Source organism: Hydra vulgaris, chromosome 03 (assembly GCF_038396675.1).
Source record: "Hydra vulgaris chromosome 03, alternate assembly HydraT2T_AEP".
Classification (NCBI taxonomy): Eukaryota; Metazoa; Cnidaria; class Hydrozoa; order Anthoathecata; family Hydridae; genus Hydra; species Hydra vulgaris.
The window spans coordinates 54756754-54782850 of record NC_088922.1 but is presented as its reverse complement, the minus strand read 5'-3'; the positions used below and the strand labels follow the sequence as shown (position 1 = coordinate 54782850).

Here is a 26097-nt window from a genome sequence, read left to right as displayed (position 1 = left end):
ATCAATGCTAGGAATAAGCGAGTTTTCCAAAATTTCGATGTACCTTTCTTTGTTGAGTCTACCATCAAATAAATGAAAAACGCAAACTCCACAGGCACTCATACAGGCCCAAATGCCTATTGAACCACTGCCTTGTTTTGTTTGTTTCAAAATGCATGATTCATCAAACCGTTCGCTTGGAAGTCTACGCAACATTACGCAAACTTTTCTGTTGTCTGCCTTAACGTTCATTTCATCACTAAAGACCACACGGCTCCACTGATCTGTTGACCAATTTTTATGTAGTTTGCGCCACTCTTTCCTGGCAAATTTTTGTTTTTTATTTAAGAGTGGTTTTTTTGCAGCAGCACGCCATAAATAATTTAAATTGTGGAGGACCCTTCGCACAGTTCTAGGGCTTGCTTTCAGACCATTTGACAGTGTCCATTTTGTATACAAGTCTGTAGATAATGCTTGTCTGTTTTCTTTCATTAATCTCACTAACGAGCGAACATCACGGTCATTTGAAATTTTATTGCGTCCAGTCCTATGACGATCATTAATTGACCGGGTCTCTTTGTAAGGTTGAATTATGTTAATAATGCAAGAGTGAGACCTTCCGAGCTTTTCTGCTATTTGTCTGATGTTATAGCCTTCTTTTAATACAAGAGCTGCGTATCTGTCTTTTTCTTCGATCTTTGCACGCATTTTTGCAATATTTTTATATCCTTATTGCAATTCAAAAAATAAATTTGATATCGAAACTCAGGTTTCGACATTTTATTTTATAGCCAACGTAATAAGCAATTGAGACAGTTAAAAAAATAATGGATAATTATTTTTAATAAGTGCAAATAAAGATTTGAAAGTGGTCGTTAAATTTTGTCCAATTTATTTAACGAAGATTTATAAGCACTCATCAGTTTTTTAATAAGTTAAACGCTATTTAATTAGAACTAGATTTAAAAAATTATACCACTTTAATCCGTATGTTTTAATTAACAAGATATAAAAAAAAAAAATTTAATATGTCAATTAGAATCTTCTTAATTTTAATGTAGAGATTAAGAAACCAACTAAAAAATGAGTGGTCTTTAATTTTTGGCCACCGCTGTATATGTATATATATATATATATATATATATATATATATATATATATATATATATATATATATATATATATATATATATATATATATATATATATATACATTAAATTAACGTTTTATATTCAATAACATACATAAAGTAGAGAAGTTAACATTTTAGAGTTTTTAAAATTTAGTTTTCATATTCAAAAACTAAAATTCAAAAAAGTTAAACACTTTTATGTGCTTTAAAAAACATAAATAAAAAACACTTTTTAAAAAAATTAAATAACAAAATTGGTATCTTGAACAAATAATTATTATTAAGTTTAATTCCTTTTATTATATACATACATAAGAAAGGACATACATACATAAGAAAGGACTTTTTTTATAGCAAAATTAAATGTATGTTTTTCATTATATATATTTTTCTTTTTTTGAAGAATTAAAATGCACAAATAAATATCAGGAATCTGCACATACATATATACATGTAACCCCAGAATAAACAACAAATGTATTTGCAAAAATTACATACTTGATAATATGTGAAAGTGCCACTGATAAAAACAACAGCTGCCAATGCAGCACCCAAGTATACTTCATCACTGACTTCTTTATTTTCTTTTGTATATCGAATTATGCTTACAATCCAACAAAGCATTGCACCAGCCAATAAAAGCAATCCAAAACCATTTGTCATTTGCATTAAAAATTTGATTAACTCAGGCTTCCCTTTAGTAGGCTCAAAGCAATTTAAGCCGTCACGTTTTAAATTTCTGGCAACAATGTTGGAACTCAGCCCATTCTCTAAGCTTGTTTCCAGTTTCTGTATCAAATCATCCAGTTCCAAAGTATGTTCAATCTGTAAATTATAATATATATATATATATATATATATATATATAGATATATATATATATTATATATATACACACACACGCACACACACACACACACACAAACACACACACACATATATATATATACATACATACATATATATATATATATATATATATATATATATATATATATATATATATATATATATATATATATATATATATATATATATATATATATATGTATATATATATATATATATATATATATATATATATATATATATATATATATATATATATATATATATATATATATATATATATATATATATATATATATATATAGGTATGTATGTATTTATATATATATAAATACATTCATACATATATATAAGCGGTACATTCATACATATATATATAAGCAGTAGTGATGTAGTGGTAAAGCGCTCGCTTCATTAGCGAGAGGTTCCGAGTTCAAGCACCACCATGTCCCTGGTAGTAGTAGCTGACAAAAGACATTAACACAGCAACTGAGAAAAATGTCAGCCTTTCTTTTATTCGACAGCACCTACTTAAATTGGGATTAAGAAGGTGTGTTGTAATTCGAAAACCATTATTATAGTGTGGCAATAAAGAAAAATGACATAAATATACAAAACAACACAAAGATTAGGTCCAGGAAATGTTTAATCGGGTTCTGTACACCGATGAGTCCAAATTCGAAATTTTTGAAACAAAAGGACGCCAATATGTTTGAAGAAGAATTGAAGAAGCCTATCAGCCCTATTGTTTAAACCCTACTGTTAAACACAGAGGAGGCTCTTTACAAGTTTGGGGCTGTTTATCTTCATCTGGAGTAGGTGATTTGATCAAAATAGGGGGGCGACTCACCAGGGAAAGTTATGTGGATATCTGAAGGCACCATGCTGTATCATCCGGAATAGGTCATAATTTTATTCTGCAGCAGGACAATAACCCAAAACATTGTTCCTTAGTGGGAAAAAATTATTTAAATGAAATGGCAGAGGAAGGAGTACTGGAATTGTTGACTTGGCCTCCCCAGAATCCAGTTTTAAGTATAATTGAGCGTATTTGGGATTACCTGGACAGAAAGAAGGTTGAACATGCTCCCCGAAATGCTGAGGAATGTTTAAAGTACTTCAAAGAGAATGCCACAACATACCCCAGGATTTTATAACTAACTTGTATGAATCTATTCCCCGGCGAATATTGGCTAGGATTGAGGCAAAATGAGGACATAGTAAATATTAAGAGTTTTTATAAAGTTTGACATTAAAAAGTTTGTAATTGTTCTATATTTTGTGTGAAATACATGTGTTTTAATAAGTTTATAATTAAGAACTACAAACTTAAATATTAGAGAAGAATTTTCCGCAATTTTTAGAAAAAAAGTCAAAAACTTATTCACAGTACTGTATATATATATATATATATATATATATATATATATATATATATATATATATATATATATATATATATATATATATATATATATATATATATATATATATATATATATATATATATATTTATATATGCATATATCAGACAAATTTCAAATTTGAATTGAAAAAATTCAAGTTCAAATTTAAGATCAGTAATTAGATTCGAACTTTATTTAAATGGATACATATATGACAAAACTTATAATTCAAATTTGAGTTTTAAATTTTATCAAATAAGGATATGGGCTGTTGTTCCAGGCAGTCATTTAGCAAGTTTTTTTTTACTTAAAGAGTGTAAGTATAGCCCTTTAAGTTTTATAAACATTCAAATAAGAATTTTTTATAGCAAAAATAATGGGAATTGTAGTGTTGCTATTACTAATTTTGTCCAAAGTGAATTACACAAAATACTAGTTTTTGTCTGGATAGAATTGTGCTCGTTATTTTTATTTGTCTTAAGACGATTGTTTGTGAATCAATCATAACATTATGGAAATCTATAAAACTTGAAATACTTGAAAACTTGAATAAAATCATTATATTTTAATCAAAAAAGCTGCACTTGATTTTATCGAAAAACTATATATTATAGACTAAAATCCATTGGGACTAAAATTAAAAATTCAAGATCTCAACATGAAGGACAAAAACTATTAAAAAGGTTATTTATCAAACTAAAGTATTGAATGTAAGGTTTATAATTCTGAGCTATATTTTCAATCCTTGGATTTTGTGATTACATTTACCTAATTCCAGGGTCCCAGGATTTATCCCAGGATCTTTAAATACCTGTTCTTAAAAAATTTTTACACTTTAAGTTAAATTTTACTAAAATTAATAAGACATTTAAAATATGTTTAGAAAAAACTATTTATTATATTACAAGGAAATCTTTAGGTTTTTTAATATTATACATACTTAATTATCAAATTATAAAGAATTCTTTGTTTTTATAGATATAATATACATACGTATTTTTATAGCTTTATTAAGTTTGTCTGTTAATCTTTCGCTCTTTTCAAGAGCAAAAGAAATAGATTCTGATGAAGAGTCAGAAGAATTAGAAACAATTTTGAGTAGTACTTCATTTGAAACAGAGAGTTTAAATTCAGATTCAGGCTCATAAGCTGTTAATGATGTAGCTGGATTTGAAGCATCTTGTCTTTTGAAAAATTCAACTATTAATTTGCAACATTTTATTGAAGTTGGAACTGTTACTAGCTCTATTTTAAATTCAAACTGAACGTTGTTCTACCATTGTAACATCTTTAAGTTTGTTTAACATAAAAGTTATAGCAACATTGGCTGTAAACAAATTAGAATCTTGACAGCTAAGGCCTCAACTGTTGCTTTTACTTGGACTAGCTCATTAATGATAGTTTTACATTTACAGTTTTTGTATACAATTTTTTAATAAACAGATGCATTGAAGCATTGACAAAAGACTGTTCCATCTAGTCTTGCAGTCTTTTATTAGAGTTATTTGCTTCCCAAATTCAGCCGCAACACGCTTCTTCAAGAATACTTCAACATACTTCTTGTTTTTTTTGGTGATTGTCTGAACATTACTATTAATTTTGGTACCTTTTTGATCACTTGACCACAACTTAATTCAGTAACATTGGATTGATTTCCTCAATGCCTATTATGACTAGCATCTAGATCAACTCAATGTTGTCAGAAAATCATCATTCTTGCAAGAGTTACTCTCTGAAAAATCGTTTTCTATATCTGTTTGTTCATCTTTGTTTAATTGCTGATCTATTTCTCTTTCTATATCATGCTTTTAATATACTACTCAAATAACAGCCAGTTGCACACCATGGGTAAAACATAACTGTTGATTTACAGGTAATATTCTCCCAACTTTTTTCATCACTCTTGCTCTGTCAGTCATAATATCAAAAGTATCTTTTTGCAAAACAAGACAATGTTGTACAAGCTTTTGTTCTAATAGCTCTATACACTTATCTGCAGACATTGATCCTGATATACAAATTAAGCCTAAGCTCCAGAACTGACAATTTCGTGCATGCACACTAATATACATGTAGCAATGGTTACATAGTGATGTCTATTTATCAAAAGATAAAGAAAATCTTTCTCCTACACCAACATCAGGTTTTTTTTTGCTGACTATTTTAGTAATTAAAATTGCTATAATCTACAACCATCAATATGACTGTTGTGGGTAAACATTTGAACCATGTGGGTAAACTTTTGAACTATGTAGCTATAAGACCTACACATATATCACTAGAATGACATACAACTTTGAACAAAATCCCATCAAGGGCTTTTAATTGTGCAAGTATTGCAGGAAGCGATTTTTCTTCTGGCTCAAATATCGGAAAATAATTGGTTAACATTTTTGGTTTTTTTTTATTGTTGGTTCATCTTGTGTGTTTGCTGAAATAGTAGTCTGCCTTTTTTCTTCTCGTAAGAAATATTTCTATACCATAGAATTACTTTTTTTGTCATATTCCATGTGAGAAGCCATTATAATTTAAGAAAATTTACTATTCAAATAACCAGAAATTTTATTTTAACTAAAACTAGTACTATCAAATAACGTCTATTCGACATAAAAATTGAAAGAAACTTGAATAAATGCGCCTAAGCACCAACAAATTTTAAGAAAGTAATTGCAATCCCATTTCAATTATTGTAATAAATTTAATCCATTTATTCAAAAACATAATTCTAAGAATTTCGAATTTGTAGGGTAATCTGGGGCAAAACGAGACACTTTCAGGGAGAATGTTCATAACTTGAGAAGAATCACGTTTCACAACAAGAAATTTTGCAGGCCACTAGCACATTATGTTGTCTAATGATCTCTTAAATATTTGTGGTGATAGGTTGTTGCATTGGTACATAATTAAATTAAAAATGACAACAACTACCCTGTCTCACTTTCCCCAAAACCTGGGGCAAAGTGAGACAGATTTCATTTGAAGAAAAAACTAAGTAAAAAATACAATTTTCAATATAATTAAAGCAGACTTTTAATAAAAGACAATGCTGCTGGAGTCATCAAAAACACAAACTGACTATTCTTCAAAAATACAATTGGCTATTCTTCAAACTATATTTAAATAAAAGTTGTTTACTAGTTTAGGAACTTTGATCCATATCTTAGCCTAATGCTTTACCATATCTCAAAAAAATTGAGTGACCTAAAAAAGCAAAAAAAAAGCTTTTTTTGAGCTAGGGTATTCAATAGATTTCACTAACTAATAGTTCCCATGCAAAAAAAAAAGTATTTTATACATTTTAAAAAAATAAAATAACTTCATACATTGTTATAAGATTTTTAATAAAATAATTTCAAAAATAATAAATAGATATATTATAATACTGAAAATCAGTTTGTTTAACAAATTTTAGTTGACGACATTTTAAAATCACTGCATGTTTAAGTATACATAACACAGGAAATAGTGGAGTATTGCTGTAATACAATAAAACCAATTTTGTTTATTTTTATTTATATCATTTTACTCATAATCACATTGACCATCTCTAACAACTTCCTCCTCTTATCCTTGCCTCTCCTCATCTTCCATGATAGAAATACTTAATATACTTAAAAGTTAATTATTTTTGATTTGTAATTTTCGAAATATTTCTATCAACTTTTGTTCAAATATTTGTATATTTGAACAAAAGAGCAAAAGCTAAAAAAGGAGCTGTAAAAATGATCAACAACACAAAAAAGCCTGCCTGCCTCCTTGAAACTCCAATAAGCTCTTTACCAAGCAGATAATTGTCTACTAATGATCATGTTATCAGATTCATATCCTCAAAGTTAAAAGATTCATGCCAATTAAGACTTGCTTGTGCACAAAAGACATCTTCTAGAGATGTGCAAAGGAACTGACGGGCCTTGCTATGTTATGGCAGGAGAATACTGTTTGTTCAAAAGTATTGTAATTATTTAAGCCTCTTGTGGTTTTCAGAACTATGTTGGGTCCAGAATAACCATAATGAATAAGTTCCTGGGAATTTGCAAGCAATATAAAACTGTTTGTAATGAGACAACACCTAAAATAAAACCAAATGGATCTCGAAAGAAACAAGAAAGGTTCCTGTTAATGACAAATAAAATGTTTGACATTAGTTCTCAACAGTTTGAGTACTCAATGATACTTCTATGCCAAGAGACAGTGCTACAGACTTTGTTTAAGATCAAAAACAAGGCAGAAAAATGTTTATCTGTGCTTGTATTGATAAAGTGTTAGAGGGTGAGAAGCATTTTGCTATGAACTGATTTATTTTGAAAATGCAAAAGAGAATCGGCAGAGCTGAGAAGGAAAGCTAAAACAGATAGTTTAGTTCTTAATAAGAACAGACAATAAAGATTAGGATTATATCAGTGAAGACAAACTTTAAAAAAAAAATAGAGGAAAAACAGTCTTACGTATAATAATTTTCAGTATTTTTTATTATAATATCCTAGCCAATACTTTTCAAATAATACCCCTCTCTCTCCATCTTTAATATTATGTCATAAAAATAAAGAAGAATTTGATTTCTTAATAATAGAAAACTACTTTTATGATAATTCCTACCAAGCTGATATAGAAAGCAGGAGCTGTAAAGAAATTTTAAGAAGTTTTCTGAAAGTTGCTGGTTTTTGAAAGTAATCTTAACGCTTTATACCTCATGTCTAAAAAACTCTTTGCCTATGCCCTTAAGCATAATGTCTTTCCAAGAAATGATCACTTGGTAGAATATATTCGTGTTAATCATAATCCCCCAGGTTAATGTGTGACAGCATCTACCTGGGAGTTCTGAATATTATTTTTCCATTTATTAATTTTTTAAGTGATGATCAGAAGATTCTCCAAGAGTCTCCGAGACTAACTTCTTTGTTTTTCTATATTTTGCTCCTTCATTTCTCAAATCCAGTAAAGTTGAACATGTAATAGTAAATGAAAAATAAAGCTGCTAAAATCATTAAGGAGAATTGGAATTATGGTGTTGGTAGTGCTTTATAAAAGTCTCAACAAATATATTTGGTATCACAAAAATTAATTTTTGAATTAATACATCATATTGAAAGTAAAAAAATTTTGGGGGATAACCTATATATGGTCTGTAATAGATGGAAACCTTGTTTATTCAAAATTTAAACCATGTTTAAATAAAAAAATAATTTTTTTTTGGCAACTTTGGGTCATCCTACTAAATATCTTAACAAGGCAATTATAGAGATTGCAGGCCTTTACATAATTTTAATTAAATTTGATTTTTTCAGAAATAAAACTAATTCTAATAATTCAAAACTTATTAAGTAATAAAAAAGTATTGCTTCTTTTTCCAAATTGTTGCCATCATTTGCCCACTCCCCAATATTGAAGAGATGCCTTTCTTTTCCTCTAAACAACAACCTACCAACTGCCCTGTCCAAACTTTTCGACATAGAGAATACTGGAATTCTGAATTTAAAAAATTATCAAACAGCAAGGATATCAAAGTGTTCTGCAAAACTCTTAAGTATAAGTTGGAAAAGAGATTCTCAGTGTGTGGGACCAAAAACACGCTCTCCTCACACTTCTCCACCCATTTTACAAATGACTCATTCTTGCCCAACATGAAAATGCAATTTACAGGGAAATAATTGAGCTATGATCAATGAGAATGAAACTGGGCCAGTCCAGGACTTTGATCAAAGAATTTTTGAGGATGTTGATGAAGCGGACTACAGCATTGAAGCAAAGATTAGGTAATTAAAACTAAAAAAATTTGAGAAAATATGGTGTTTATTAAAAGTTAATTCTTTTTAATTAACTAATCTTGTTTCTTCAGGGTTAAAATGAGGTCTTCTCAGTCAAAGCACCCCACCCAGTCACTGTTTTAATCAGCTATTAGCACCATGCAGTTGGAAATGAGCAGGTACCTCAACATGGCAGATCCTGCTTATGCCAATGTTGATGTGCTGCAATGGTAGAGAAAGCATCACCATGCGTTCCTTCTTATTGCCAAGTGTGTCTGGAAATACCTTTGTATTCAGATAAAAAAAATTCATATTTTAATAATTTGTTAAGTGGGATTGGAAAATGTGAATTGTGAAAATTCAAATTGCCAAGATATTGAATTTTGGTCATTCAAACTCTGGTTATTTGAACTTTGGCCATTCAAAATTTTCTGCTCTCTTTTTTTCATGTTGATTCACACTTTGACAAATAAAATAAATTCAATTCGTTTTTCAGACATCATCTGATAGTTCTGAGCAAGTTTTCTTATCAGGATGCGCAATTGTTACATAGAAAAGAACAAAGCTTGTTGTCAAAAATGTTCTCATGCTGGTCTACTGCAAAGATAATCTGCCAAGGGTGACAATCTCCACAAAGATTTATGAAGATAAAAAGAAGAGGATGCTGAAGAGAAACTTGTTTTTGAAGAGGAAAAAACTGAAGTCTTAGTGGAAGGCTCAGTCAAAATTTGTATCTGCAAGGAAGTGGGTACATAAAAAAATTGGACATTAGTCCTCAAGTGTCATCCTAGGCTTTGGTTTTTTTTCAAGCATTAGAAATGGTACCCAAACAACCATTTGTATTCAACACATTGACATTGATTAATTTTGTTTAAAAATCTGTAAAATTAAAAAAGAATAAAAATTTTTTTGTTACTATTAATTTCATATAGTGATAAGCATTTAATTAGTTGGTAATTAATTAATTACCAACTAATTCCAACTTAATGAACAACGCTTATGTGCTTGAGCAGAATTTAAACCCTTGGATTACGAGTATAACACTCTAATCACTGAGCCACAGATATAATTCCTTGAAAGTTAAAAATTACTCCTCTAAAATTAAAACGACATCTTAGGTTTAAAAAACATTGGTTTTTTGAACAATATTGATATTAATTTGACAAAATTTAAAAAGACTAAACTTAATTTGATTTGACACTTTCAAAAAAATATCACAGAATAAATAAACATATTCAGAAATGCTTTAACTGTTTACATTAATTTACTAGTGTAATTGTATATAACATAGGATAGAAGACTTTATGATTGTGCATGCAAGGAAAATACGCAAGGTCTAACTACGTTTACAATGCGCCTTTGTACCTTGTCTAAAAGAGAAAAATCACCATTAGAAGAGTTAGCCCAAATATAAAAACAGTATTCCATTCAGGAATAAATAAGAGATTTGTAAAGGTAGAAAATGGAATCAGAAGAAAGATAATGGTAAGCATAGTAAAGAGAAGCAACCTAGCAGATGTTAACTTTGTAATGAATTGTATATATGGTTTCCATGAAAGGTCAGTAGTTAATGATAGACTTAAAGAAGAGGACTCAATGGAGGGTTTCCACCCATTAATATAGGAATGTCAACATAAATATTTTGTTTGTTCTTTAGCTATGTAATTTATTCATGCAATCCTTTAGAAAACCCACAGCTTCCATAAATGCCTACTTTGATCATGTATTCATTTTGTAGGTCTTGTTGACCAATAGTATGTTCAGCAAATCAAACAATGTCATTACAAAAATGACTGAACACTAAGCTTTTCCACATTGTTTATTGCCATTAAATACAACAAACTTTAACTGAGCAGTAAAAACCAGCATGCTGTTACCAGAGATGTTTCTAATGGAAATAAATCTGGCTTAATTGCTCTCTGGTTTGTTCCGATTGTATAATTACAAGCAACTGGAGCTGTTGAGGAGACTCCTTAGCTGAAGTAAAAGCAAGTTACTTATCTACAATAAAATCTAGTATAGAAAATGCTTGTAAACCTTAAACTGCAATTTTCTAGTAGCAATATTACAATAAAAGTTCTAAGTCTATAAAAAAACATAGCGTTATGGAACACTACACAAGTATAAAAGTTAATTATGAAAGTTAATTATCTTCTAGTTGGCACGAGAGTCTTTTCTAACTGGCACTGGACTTTCAGAACCTTTTTGAAAGCACAAAAAACATACTTTACCACAATTTTCAGGGTGCAATCACTGTCCATTACTGCAATGCCTTGATTGGCATTGTATTAATGAAATTTATTACATGATATTTGTCTTTTTTTAACTTTAAAATAAATGAAAAGTAATAAATAATTTGAAAAAAATTAAAATGTAAAGCAACAAAACTACATCAAAATTTTGAAACTGCTAAAACTTTGTGCAAACAAAACAACTTCAGATTTTAATATTTTTTTGCAGGAAGTATTAAAATGCACAAAATTTGGGTTAATATTGAAGATTTACATGATTTTTTTTTGCAAACTTTAAAAAAATTGTAACCTTAATTACAAATCCAAATTGCACAACTTACTAAATAAGGTAGCTGTATATATATATATATATATATATATATATATATATATATATATATATATATATATATATATATATATATATATATATATATATATATATATATATATATATATTTATATGTACATACATAGTCATCATTTTCTAAAAAAACATTGATAAAAAAATTGTAATCAAAAAATATTGTTAAATTTTCTATTTTTTGTTTTTAGTTAAAAAAAACATAATTTTCTGTTCACTAAAATCTATAATGATAATTTAATTATAAAATGATTTATATTTTTGAAATTTTTATATAATTTTGCCTCATTTGAGACCCAACAAATTTTGATAATTTTTTTTATTACCAAGTTTTTCAAGTTCAGTATTATATTGTTATATAGAACACATTCAATGGGTGCCAGCAGGCATTTTCAATATTTACATATATATTAGGATGATACATAATATAATAGAAAAAAATTTGTCACAAAAAACATTCTCCTTAAGGTTGCCTGAGTTCCTTTATTGCCTAGAATCATGTGTACCAAAAATTAGACTAATAGAAGCAACTTTATAAGATAAATTAACCAAATGTTAGTAATTATATTGCAAGAATATTAATATACTAATTGACTAACATATATATTTCTAAACTAGTAGGCATAATCTACATTTTAAAATACATATATAAATTTTACATATTTTTCACTAAACCAACCAATTTGCCTAATATCATTTAATCATCTGTAAACTATATTTTGCATAATCACTTATTGTTAACATGTGGCTTTCTGTTTAATTTAAAAATAGTAATATGGCAACTACAAGATCTTCTGCTTGTTGAGTGGCTTGTTGGTAAACCTACATAAATTCTGTAAAATGCCAGACTTCCTTCAAGAGAGAATGTTCTTAGAAGGTTGCTTTTTCATCATTTAAAAGAGAAATAGTAGTGAAAAAAACTATTCAGGCAACAATTGAAGCAGTTCTTGTTATATGAGAGAAAGGAAGAATACCAACTCAAAGAATTGATAATGCAGAAAGAAAGTTAAAAAAACTTTATGACGATTATCTACTGCTAAAAAAAACACAGAGGATCAAAATTGGACAGCTGTCAAGTAAAAGAAGGAATTTTTCAGGCTGACCTTGAAGAAATTTTTAACATATTAACCAAAAATGCATCATAAGTTATAAAAAACAATGAAGACAAAGCATTCTTACTCCAACAGCAAGAAGATTTGTTTGTTGTAGGAATAGATTGGAATTTAATGGCACAGAAAAGGAAGGCATGGAAACGAGTTCAAGAAACTAAAATGGAAATGAGGCATCAAAGCAATAAAGCTGAATTGATGGTAAAAACTGAACTTTTTCTTTCTTCATCAGCAATTGACATTGTGAGTGCAAGTAGTTCTAGTTCTTTGGATGATGATGAATATCAGATTCTTTCCACTTCCAACATAAGTGGTTCAACAAAAAAGAAAATTAAAGTTCTATCAGACAATGTTGTATCATCTTTTGATTGGGTTAATATTTCTGATTGCCGTGCACTTTTTAAAGTTGGAACAGTGGCTCAGTCTTTTGGTCACTTTGTAAAAGATTTATCATTGTCGTACAGCACAATCTGCAGAACAAGGCGATTGGTTTGTGAAGTGGTGACTACCGCTGACAAAGTCAATTTCTCTCCTAATGATCTACTTCTTTTTAATTGGGATGGAAAGCTCTTACCTGATATCACTACTGGTCAACAAAAAGTGGGTAGAACTGCCAACCTTGTGACTGGTGGTGGGATAGGAAAATTACTGGGCATTCCAAAGATTGTTAAAGCATGCAGGCACCATGAGTTTGAAGTCATGCTTTCCATCATTCACAGTTGCATTTGGAACCAGTATAGGAACTCAAGTGGGACTTTTTAATCGTTTTCAGAAACAATGGCCAGCAATCAACAAAGAGTTGTTCTCTACAAGGAATGAAGAACTTTTTAACTGTGATTTTCTTATCAAACTCGAAATGTTAGTATTATGAAGCAATTAAACATTTATTTGTTAATTTATATGTTAATTAATTTGGCATATAAATTAATGTTAATAAACAACCCCAGGGATGATTACTTAGAATTCTTGCCTTATTTTCTTGGAGGATCAACTATAATATTGGAGTTTAATGTAAAGTTTTGAATTCCAGGTGCAACACACAATGCACGTTGGATAGCCATAGCTATATATTGTCTAAAAATATTATTGTTTCAATTTCTTTTTACTGAAAAAGAAAAACAAAATAGAAATAAGTCTTTTAAATATGGATAGTTTTGGAATGAAGCTCCATTAGCTGAATGAACACCATTCAATGATGCTAAGGTTCTTCAACAGAATCAAAAATATCCTACAACTTATACAAATTTAACTGTTATAGCAAACTGTTTTAGCGCCATCTCTCGCATTTTTCTGAACATTTAGTAGGATTGGCTTTCTTTGATTTTTGTGTCAATAACAACACCAAGAAAGACATGGCAAACAATCTTAAAGAGCGTCCAAGGCATTTCTCTCAAAAGATTTGATGCCGTCACATTTGATTGTTATAGTCTTTTTCCATCACGCAACACACTGCAGAATTTTCTTATCTAATTTTGAAGAAGAGTAAAGAAAAAGCTGAATCATTTTTAATGAAAGAATCTTCAGAGTGGGGAATGGATACAACATATCTTGAAATGAAGCAAGGATTGTCAAAATGAAGGTTATCAAAGATTGCGTAGAACAAGGCATAGCACTTATAACATCCTTTACCATATGAAAAATGAATGGTGAAAACCAAAACATTTTCTTCTTAAATTGGTTGATCTTTGCCAGAAAGAATTTCCAGTTGCATCAAAGTCTGCCTTGATGAAGATAACTGTTGATGATAGATAAGTGAGTTTTGATTGCCTAGTGCATAATAGTAGTGTGTAGTTCACAAAAAATACTGTACTAAATATTTATTTAGCAGTATCATTTTTAAGCAATAAACATCGACAGTCCACATAATATTAACTGAATAAAAAATAAATACAAAATAAAAATTAAATTTCTTTTTTCACTTATATATTATCCAATTTGCTTAAAATTTTGGCCAATAATTACTATTTTTATATAGAACAAGTGCAAGCATGAGGACAATCAAAGTTTTAAACCTTAAAATTTTGCATCACCCTTATATATACATACATATATATATATATATATATATATATATATATATATATATATATATATATATATATATATATATATATATATATAAATATATATATATATTACATCTATTACATATATATATATATATATATATATAATATATATATATATATATATATATATATATATACATATATTACATCTATTAGGCTGGCGCAGATGTATTTTTAATACATTGTTTCCATTTTAGGATGTTGAATTACTACTCGGTGACTACTCGGTGGTAGCTCTCAGAGAGGCTGATTCCATCAACAGCTGAAAAATATCAAAGTATTAACAGTGCCATGTTGCGTATGGATTTTGTCCTTGTTTGAGGCCACATTTGGAGCCTTTTGTTACAGCTTAGGGTTTATTAGTAGTAAGGAGGCAATTGCTTGGGCTATTAAACGGTGTTCTGAGTACTATCTATGCTTTGAGTCAAGTTCTTCAACAAATTTAAAAATGAATAAAGTACGAAAAACTATAAATCACAAAAAACCATCATCATCACCAAGTTCTCTAAACTTATCATTCACTAATATTCATGGTCTTTGAAGTAACTTTTCTTCTGTTGAGTCTTATCTTTTGCAAAGTTCACCAGACCTACTTGCTCTTTATGAGACAAATTTGAGTTCAGCTGTCTCATCTTGTGATCTTAGTGTTGATTGTTATCTTCCTCTAATTCGTAAAGACTCCAATAGTCACATGTTTGGCCTGGGCATTTACATTCGTAAGAAATCACCCATTTGTCGTGAAACTAGATTTGAATCCACAGACTATTCTTTCATGTGCTTTCGTTTAGCACCACTTCATTATATTGCCTTTCTCTTTGTTCTATATCTCTCTATTTCATCTCAAGACTGCACTCTTTTTGACATTATGTCTGATCATATTGACCAAGCCCTCTTTCTTTATCCATTAGCTAATATAGATGTTGTCAGTGACTTTAATGCTTACCACACGGAATGGCTTGGCTCTAGTGTCAGTCACTCTGCAGGCATTAAAGTCCACAACTTTTGCCTTTCTCAATCCCTAACTCAAATAGTCAACTTTCCGAATGGCTTTCCTGACAACCCGAATCATCTACCTTCTCTACTAGGCTTATGTCTTGTTTCTGATCCTAGTCAGTGCTCAGTTTCTCCACATTCACCCTTAGGTTTTTCTGATCACAGTTTGATCTCTCTACAACTAATATCTCATTCTTCTTCATCACCTGAATCCGAAACTCTTACAACTACAGTAAAGCTGACTGGGATTCTTTCCATAATTTTCTTCGTGATGGCCCTTGTGTAGAAATCTTTCCTCTTCCTGTCAACAAATGTGCTTCTTACATAACTTTGTGGATTCAGGCTGGCATGAAATCTTTTATTCCCTCTCGACAATTCCAGGTCAAGCCTCACTCTCCTTCATGGTTTTCCTCACACTGTGCTGCATCGATTGCCAATCAAGACCGTTACTTCCATATTTATCAGCAAAACAATTCTCCAGAAAACAGACGTCTGTTTATTACTGCAAGAAACAATTGTAAAAAGGCTTTGTCTAACGCCAAAACCCGCTATTCTCAGTTCATGAAATCTCGTATCTCATCTCAAAAATTAGGCTCAGGTGACTTCTGGAGAATCTTTAATAATATCAATAATAAGGGCAAATCTATAATTCCAGCTCTCTTGTATGGTTCAGACTTTGTCACCTCACCTAAAGACAAAGCCGAATCGTTTGCTAAAAATTTTTCATCAATATCATCTCTTGATTCCACTAGTTGCATTCTACCTGGTATTGCCAACAAACAGGTTGATCCATTGCTTGACATTTATATCACTCCAGCATCTGTATCTAAAGTGATTTCGTGCCTAGACTCTTCTAGAGCTTGTGACCCGGACAACATACCTGTTATTGTCTTGCAGAAGTGTTCTTCAGAATAGTTTTGAGAGTATAGAGCTGTCGTCTATACTCTCAAAACAATTCAACAAGTGCTTATCAGAGTCTTATTTTCCAGCCTGCTGGAAAGCAACATCTGTTATCCCTATCTTCAAAAATTCTGAAGAGCGATCTGATTCGTCTAACTACCGTCCCATAAGTCTTCTTCTTATCATAAGCAAGATTTTTGAATCGTTAATTAACAAACACTTAATTTCTCATCTTGAATCTCATAACTTACTTTCTGATCATCAATATGGATTTTGATCTTCTCGTTCTACAGCTGATTTGCTAACAGCAATAACTGACAGGTTTTATCGCGCATTAGATGAAGGTGGAGAGGTTAAAGCCATCGCTCTTGACATTTCAAAAGCTTTTGATAAAGTTTTGCATGCTGGTCTTCTCCATAAGCTTTCTACTTATGGTGTATCCGGCAACATCTTTAAGATCATTGAATCCTACCTTTCCAATCGTAGCATAAAAGTTGTTCTACATGGACAACATTCTTCTTCTTATTCTGTAACTTCAGGGATTCCTCAAGGTTCTATCCTTGGCCCTATACTCTTTTTAATTTACATTAACGATCTTCCAGATATTCTCACTAAGGTGATCTAAGGTGGCATTGTTTGCTGATGATACTACCATTTATTCTTGTCGTGATAAGAAACCAACACCCTCTGATTGCTTGGAGGGAGCATTTGAGCTTGAAAAAGATCTCACTTCTGCTACAGCATGGGACTCACAGTGGCTGGTGAACTTTAATTCAGATAAAACTCAATTTTTTTAAACCAATCGTTATCGCAATAATTTAGATCTTCCTATATTTATGAACGGTGATGTACTCGATTAGTCACTTACTCTTCATCTTCTAGGATTAACTCTTACTTCCAATCTTTCTTGGAAACCATATATCAAATTAGTTGCAAAATTAGCATCTGCTAAGGTTGCATCTCCTTATCGAACTTGTCGCTTTCTTACTTCAGATTCTACTCTCTATCTCTATAAATCTCAAATCTGGCTTTGTATGGAATACTGTTGCTATATCTGGGGCGGATCTTCTAATGATGCCCATTCTCTTTTAGACAAGGTGCAAAAACGCATTGTAAACATAGTTAGACCTGCTCTTGCAGCCAACCTCCTACCATTATCACATTGTTGTAATGTTGCTTCTCTTTCACTTTTCTACAAATACTATAATGGGCATTGTCTAAAGAGCTTGCGTCTCTTGTGCCATCTACTAAAATTCATTCTTGTGTTACTCGTCATTTAATTAAGTGTCATTCTTATTCTGTGACTGTTTCTAAGTGCTCCAAAAACGCTTATTTGTCTAGTTTTTTTCCTCGAACATCAGCTCTTTGGAATTCACTTCCTTTATCTTGCTTTCCTGATTCATATAATTTGCAATCTTTTAAGTCGTCCGTCAATCGTTATCTTGCTCTACAATTTTCATCTTTTCTCTTTCAGTATATTTTAACTTTAATTAGTGGCTGCTTGGCAGCCTTGATGGAAGCGAAGATGTTTAAATATATATATATATATATATATATATATATATTTTTATATATATATATATATATATATATATATATATATATATATATATATATATATATGTATATATATATATATATATATATATATATATATATATATATATATATATATATATATATATATATATATATACAGCAATCTTAAAAAGAAAACAAAGCTTGTTTTCATTTTAAGAAAAATTTATACTATATACTATTAAACAAAGCATGGTTGTTTAAAAGATAAATTACTTAATCATGTAATAAAGTATACCATTTCTGTATCTCTTTTAGTGTCATCTTTTTTTTTAATTTTTTTTTTCCAAAACCATCGTTTGTTACCATTACAACAATTGTTTTCTATCTAAAAGAAATTATTCACTGTGATAATTTTTTCTTGAACTTATATTAAATTGTTTTAAAATTAAAAAGCGAAAATGGTGCTGATTGGACACTTTTTGAGAGTTGTTAAAACAGAACATAAAAGGTGATCCAATTAAAAAAAAGCAAATTTTTGAAAGATCTGAACAATCATTTTTGTTAGTTGACATCTAATTTTGATTTCCAGTCGTTAAAAATTATTGAAAGTTCAACCATTCATGCTTACTTAACTAAAAACTACTCAAAAATTCTTAATAAAACAAGTATCTGGTACAGAAGCTAAATTCATTTAGATGGCCTGAAAAAATTTTTTTGCAAGTTTTTATATGTATTAGAGTTGCTATAAATTAATTATCAGAAACGAAAAGTAAAAAAACATTAAATTTTTTTGCAAATTCAATATTTTTTGACCTACCCAAAATTTAAAATTTCAATTGTCAAATTATACTATTTTATCTAAGTTGAAGTTACTTTTGTAAAATGTATAGTTCAATTGAGTGACTTTGGATTTCCAATTAAAGTATTCTTATTATGAATAATTATCTTTTTAGTTTTGGAAGAAAAGTGAAAGAGACTAAAGTCTTTCCAGGGCCCTTATTCGTTAAATATTTAACAAAGACATTCAGGTCTTACATATAACTTTGTGCTCAAACATAAAAAAATCTTAAGCAATTATTAACAAAATGTAAAAATTAATCTGTAATCAATTTAATGTCTAGGAGATCCTAAAGGAGTCAGATACTTTAAGACTAAAAGCAATTTTATTTGGTTTGATGAAAAGTTTTTTAATTGGTCTTTGAAAAAAAAAATTTTCTATAACTTCATCTTCTTTGAAAAGAAATTAGGACATAATGCTTTATTAGGCAATAACCTCCTCAACTTTCCTCTCATATTTCTCCAAAAGTAAATTATAGCTGCAAAAAAATTGAAATAAAGTGTGTTTGTGTTATTAGGTGGTACTGCCTAATAACACACATATAACTCAACTTCAAGACTTGGCTTTTCTTCTTTGTAAAGAAAGAAAGCCAAGTCTTATGTCATAATTCTATGCCAAGCTGTTTTGAAAACGTTTCAAAACAGCTTAGAATATAATTATTACAGAGTACAAAGATTTTCCTGCTGAATGGTTGAAGACCTCTTCTGATAAACTTTCAAGAATTTGAATAATTTATTTTTTCCCGTTTTGCTAAATCAGGCGAAAAATTTATAATCAAGTTTTAGAACGTGCAAATTTATTTAGCAAATGTCAATAAACTTATAACACAGTTTAGAGAAAGAGAATCCTACAATAAAAAAGCTTTTGCAATCTGTAGGAACTAATGTAAGAGTAAACTAAAACAAGTATAATATTTTTAAACTTGTTTTATAGAGCTAAATGAAAACAAATATACCTTTTAAAGGAAAAAAAAGAGCATAATAAAAATAAAATGATCAAAAAAGATTATAACAGCTCTAGCTCATAAGTATTAATGAAAAAAACTAGAAAGCAAAAAGAAGAAGATTAAGACTCAGAAACTCAGAACACTGGGAAATATCAAACTTGTGAAAAAGTTTACTTTAAAGCAATCTATACAAATCATGAAGTGTTTTTGATTTTTGAAATAATGCGCAAAATAAGCCAAATGTTTTGTTACTCAACATGGTTGTAGTGAATCAGTAAAACTAAAATCGAAAAATTATTTTATTAAACTCTTATCTTTGACAATTTAGGTTTTAACTAGGTTTTTAAATGAAATGCTTGGACTGTTATTGTTTTCGATATTTATTAATAATTTGTGTGATTCCCTTCAGAATATAAGAAAAATTTATGCTTATAGTACAAAAATCTAATCAACAGTTGAAAATACAAAAAAAGTAAAAAAAATTCAAGCTATTGTTTGGTCAAAAAAATGGTTACTTTCCTTTAATATTGACAAATTTCTTCTGAATTATAGAACAAAAAATTAGAATCATTTTTATCTAATGGATAGGAGAGAGCTTAAAAAGGCTATTATAGGGATGGATTTGGGAGTAAGATTTATGAATGATCTTAAGTGGAAACAACACAGTATAAAATTCTTGTTAAAAGCAAACTTAATCTTAGGTCAAATAAAAAAACTTTCGCACATCACAACAAATAATTCTTAAGCTGTTATACAAAGTATTTGTGCAACCGCATATTGAATTCGCTGCACCAGTTTGGTCTTCAAAAGATAAAAGGAGATGATATTATTCTAAAAAAAGTGCAAAGACAAACAACTAAAATCCTAATCGAATAAACTTCACTTATGAAGTCTAAACTTAATTTAACAACTCTGGAGAAATGAAACTAATGTTTGAAATATTCAAAAGAATATATAAAGTTGAGCTTATCAATCCATCGTTGTTTAAAAATTTAAATACCAGAGGTCACGGGTTTAGATATGACAGAGATATTATTAATAGTGGAGTTCAACATTTCTTAACAAATAGAGTTGCACCATAATGGAACTCATTGTCAGAAGAAGCTGTCAACGCAAAATCTTTGAACAAATTCTAAAATATTTATGATAGACTAAAAAAGTTAAAATCTGAACTAATTAAAATGTATTAAATTAAACTTTAAGTAAAACATAAAAAGACTGTCAAAGTGTGGAATTCACACTTGCTAGTGTTAAAATTAGCTACAGCATTAAGTTATAATATAATAAATTATAATAACTGATAGCTTAGGCTTTACATAAAATAAAGTAAATAATTTTCTTTTTTTAGATACAACTTATGCTTGTTTTTAAAAAGAAATTGTAAGTTTTCTTTTGTTGCTTTGCAAAATTCAAGACTTTTTTAAAGTCCCTTTTTGATTTTTTTTAGGATTTTGCTCAGTCGGTTTGCTTCAAATTATTTTGAATAAAATTAAAAAACAAAATTATAGATCAAAAGACCTAGAACTTTTACAAAGTGTTGAAAACCATAAACTTCCAAAAAAAATTGTTCTTTTCAAAAATTTAATGCTTGAATGTCTTTGCAATATTTAACATAGCCCTCACTTAAAAATAGCATTCAAGAACCTGAGTTTTCACAGGTCTGGAAATTAAAGCATAAGTTAGGGTTCCATAATATAAAAAAAATATGAAATCACGCTGTTTTTTTGAGAAAATTTAACAATTTTTGAAAACTTATTTTCTAATTTTTCTTGTGGACACAAGGCGTGTTTAAGACATCTAAAACATGTATTAAATACTAAATAACAAATATATAAAACCTGTATTGTGCCCGCTAGATTTAAGAGACAAACATGTGCGCATTTGTTAAAAATTGAAATAAAAAATTTAATCAAGCAACTTTTGAAGAGGTGACAAACTTTTGTTATTTGAAAGGTATGCAAACTTATTTGGACTAATGAAGTTTTTCTCTCAAAGTTCTAATAAAGCAATATTAAAAATGAAATTTTATTTGTTGCTAATTTGAAGAAATAAAAGAAAATCTGAAAAAGAAATCTGAAAAGATCTATAAATTTTTTTCTTGCAAAATGTAAATATGCTGGTCTATGAGGTATACTCTCAGGTGTGGTGCGATAAAAAAATTGGTCTGTTGGGATATCAATATATGACATAACTTCATAGATATATAGATAAAACAGTGTATAACTAATACTCTAAAATAACTAAAAAAATTTTATATTTGGTAGGTTTGCTTGTTCACAAACCATTAAGCCTTAAAACCATCCCCCTATTTTGCAAGATCCACCAAAACCAAAAAATAGTACCCCCAGGGCAGACAACACGGGTTTCGAAGTGAAGAGCACAATTGTCAATTTCTAAAAAAAGTCCTCTATATCTACAAATTTCTTTAAAAAAAAATTATTAAAAAAAAAGTAAAAAAAATAGTCCTTTAGAAATAAAGTGAATAAGGGGGGGGGGGGGGAAGGTCAATGTCCCCTGACCATCATTGCATCAACAAAATATGAATGATTGATATTGCATTTTTTTGACTTGTGATAATAGGCTAAAAAAAATTGAAAGTTTATCTGAAAATAAACAAAAACAAATTATAGGGTATTAAACAAATTAATGAAAAAATGGTAGTGAAAAGAAAATAAAACTATAAAAAAAATATGCTAGTCAAATGTAATTTTTCTTAACTATGTTTTTTTTATACCTCTTTTTAAATATCCTTAGTGTATTTGTTGCTCTGGTGGATTAATGAGTGGTAAAAAATTATTTTATTATAGTAAAATGAAGTTTGTTAAAACAAGAACTTACATTTGAAGAATGTTTTCTTAAACAAAAATTTATCAATATTATTTCAAAATTAAAAATGACCATCTAAGAGATTTTAATTGTTATTGTGTTATCCAAGGAGTACCCACAAAAATCAAAATAAAAAACACACTTGGTTTTATAGATGGTACAAAAAAATCATTAAATATTGAAACAATTGACTAAAATTTGAAAATACAGAATACATTTTATTTTTATTTTTTAGAGCTAGAAGGTTTTTTATTTTCATTCTTCAAAAGTATTTAATGTAAAATGTTATATGATAGCATAATAAATATAAAATTTATCAAACTTTTTTACCAAATATAAAATTAGGTATGTGCAGGGGCAATTTTACAGATATGTGAGACACTCCTGCAAAAAAGACTATTTTTAATTTATATTTGTTTTTTAAGGAAATATGGTCGGCTAATTGGCATTTGATACATTTCAGTTGACAGATTTTTAGTTTTAAAGACCTTTTTTTTTTTCTCTCCAGAAAGCAGTACCTAATTTTTTTCCTAAAATGTGTAAACTGATCAAATACCAGAAAGCTATAAATCATCGAAAAGACTTTTAATCCAGTATTTCAATGGTGAAAAAATTATCAAAATCAAACAATATCACAAAAAGTTATGTTTTAAGTAACTAATTTTTGTTGAAAAAACTGAGGTCAAAATCAAATTTTTGTTTATCTAAATAAACTTTGTAAACTCTTACTTAAATGTAATTATATTTAAATTCACTTGTTAATTTAGGCAGATAGTTAGATAAATATCTACACAAATCAGTATTGCATTAAAAAATAAATTTTTAGAAATCTGCACCTCTATCCGCTGTTACCGAATTTTGAAAAACAAAAATTAAGTACTTAAATTAATTAGTTATTATATTTTATCAAAATTAATTAGTTATTATATTTTATCGTTACGATGGAAAAGAAAAATAGCCATGATTTTAAAAACTAAAATGTTGCAAATAACAAAACAAGTGAATTGATTATATCAATTAACATAGTTCGCAATATATTTCAAGAGATGTTTGCCATCTAACAGAAAGATATCTTCAACCTCATAAGCGGAAATCTAAAATTGACAAATGATAGAATTGACGAGGTACTTAAAGAAGCAAGTAAATCTAAAGAAAGATGTGAAATGCTAGAAAAGGAGAACAGAAAATTATAAGCCGAGTTAAAAAAAATAGAGAGAATAAAAATTTTAGAACATATCAATAAAGATATTGATATGTTCTAAAATAAAAATGTTATCAATGATGGAGGTAAAAAAAAATTAAGACAGTTGGAGGACAGACTAAGAATAAACAATATTCGAATTGATGGAGTTATTGAAAATAAACATGAAAATTGGGATGATACTGAAAGAAAAGTTCAAAATTTGTTCGAGAGTAATCTACGTATTGGCAATATCAAAATAAAGAAGAGAAAAAAATGAAGAAAACAAGACCAGAACCATAGTTGTCAAATTACTTCACTATAAGGACAAAGTGAAGGTGTTACAGGCAGCAAATAAACTCAAAGGATCGGGAATCTATGTAAATAAAAATTTTTCCAGTGAAACACGTGAAGTGAGAAAAAATTTAATAAACAAGATAAAAGAACGCAGCATGAATGGTAAGTATTCTGTTATTATTTATAATAAACTCATTGTGAAAGATTTTAGAAGAAAGCAAACCAGCGCTTTATCACATTTTCTACTTTTAATCTTTAAATAAACACATTTTATTATACTTAATAAAATAATTACATTATTATTCATTATTATTTTTTTAATTTTTTTATTTGATACATTTATCCTTACAATGAGTTAAAATGCTATTTTCCAAAACACTGAATTTAAATCAATTCCAAATAAAAAAACAATATTGTTAAATAAAGATTCTGATCCTGATATCAACTATTATAAAGAACAAATTAGAAACTTCAATCCAACTTACTATAATATAGAATCGGAAAACCTTATTGAAGGTTTGGATATTAATTTGTTCTCACTTTTATACTTAAACATTAGAAGTTTATAAAAAATTTTTGAATTATTCAAGCAATTTTTGTATAAAAGCAAATTTGATTTTAAAGTTATTTGTCTTGGCGAAACTTGGTGTCACGATGTTAATATTGAGAATGATTCAAATTATCAGTTACAAAATTATAAAGCAATTCATCAGTTTAGGATCTCTGAGAAGACAGGTGGGGAATTATATATTTTTATAAATAACTTATTGTCATATGAATGTAAAAAAGAATTATGCTCAATCACAAGCAATTATGAGTCACTGCGCATTGAAATTGCAAACAAAGCCTTAAAAAATATTATTGTCTACGTTATATACAGGCCACCTTCTGGAACAATAAAACTATTTGAAGATTACATAGAAAAGATATTTAAAACCAAATCAAGATCAAATAAAAGCATGTACCTCGTGGGCGATTTTATCCTCAACTTTCTTGAGCATGACGCAAATAAAAAAATTAAAAACTTTTTAAACTGTATTTTCCAGAATGGTTACAATCCACTTATTAATAACCCGCTCGAATTACAAAAGAAAGTGCTTTTGTAATTGATCAAATAATCATTAATGAATTCATAAATACCAATATTAAAACAGGAATATTTAAACCTGACATTTCTGACCACTTTCCAGTATTTATAGTATCACAAAAGTGCAATAATAGAGTAATAAATGAAATTAATATATACTATTTTCATAACCAATTATCTTTTATAAATTGGAATCATCTTTTAAAAATTACAAATGGTAATAAAGCATATGATATGTTCCTTAACAAGTTTCAAAAAGTTCATAACAAAGTTTTTCCAGAGACTATGAAATTTGTCAAAACAAAAACGCTATTAAATCCTTGGATAACAAAGGGTATTCTAAAATCGTCCTAAAAAAAAACAACGCTTATATAATAAATATTATAAAATCAAAAAAAGAACACTTGAAAATGAAACCAAGTATAAAAACTATAAACGTCTTTTTGAATTAATTTTAAGACGTTCTAAAAAATGTTATTATTCTGAACAGTTAAGAAAACACAAAAATGAAACGCAAAAGATCTGCAACATAATTAAAAAAGTAATTGGAAAAAAAAATCTTGATCGTAATAGCCTTCCAATCAATCTTAAATCAAATAATGAACTTATTACGAATAAATCTTTA

General features: G+C 28.6%; 1 protein-coding gene across 2 annotated transcripts in view; it reads right to left on the bottom strand.

Moving 5' to 3' along the window:
• Positions 1–26097, bottom strand: part of LOC100213157 (sodium/potassium-transporting ATPase subunit alpha-like) — a 156692-nt gene that overhangs the window by 98504 nt on the left and 32091 nt on the right. For both annotated transcript variants that reach the window (XR_010637673.1, XM_065793712.1), the window contains exons 2-3: positions 18594–18683; positions 1611–1937 (exon numbers count right to left, since the gene is read on the bottom strand). Coding sequence is in view for 1 of the 2 variants with exons in the window: in XM_065793712.1 (XP_065649784.1) it covers positions 1611–1937; positions 18594–18683 (417 nt within the window). In the remaining variant the exon portion in view is untranslated. The remainder of the gene's footprint in view (positions 1–1610; positions 1938–18593; positions 18684–26097) is intronic.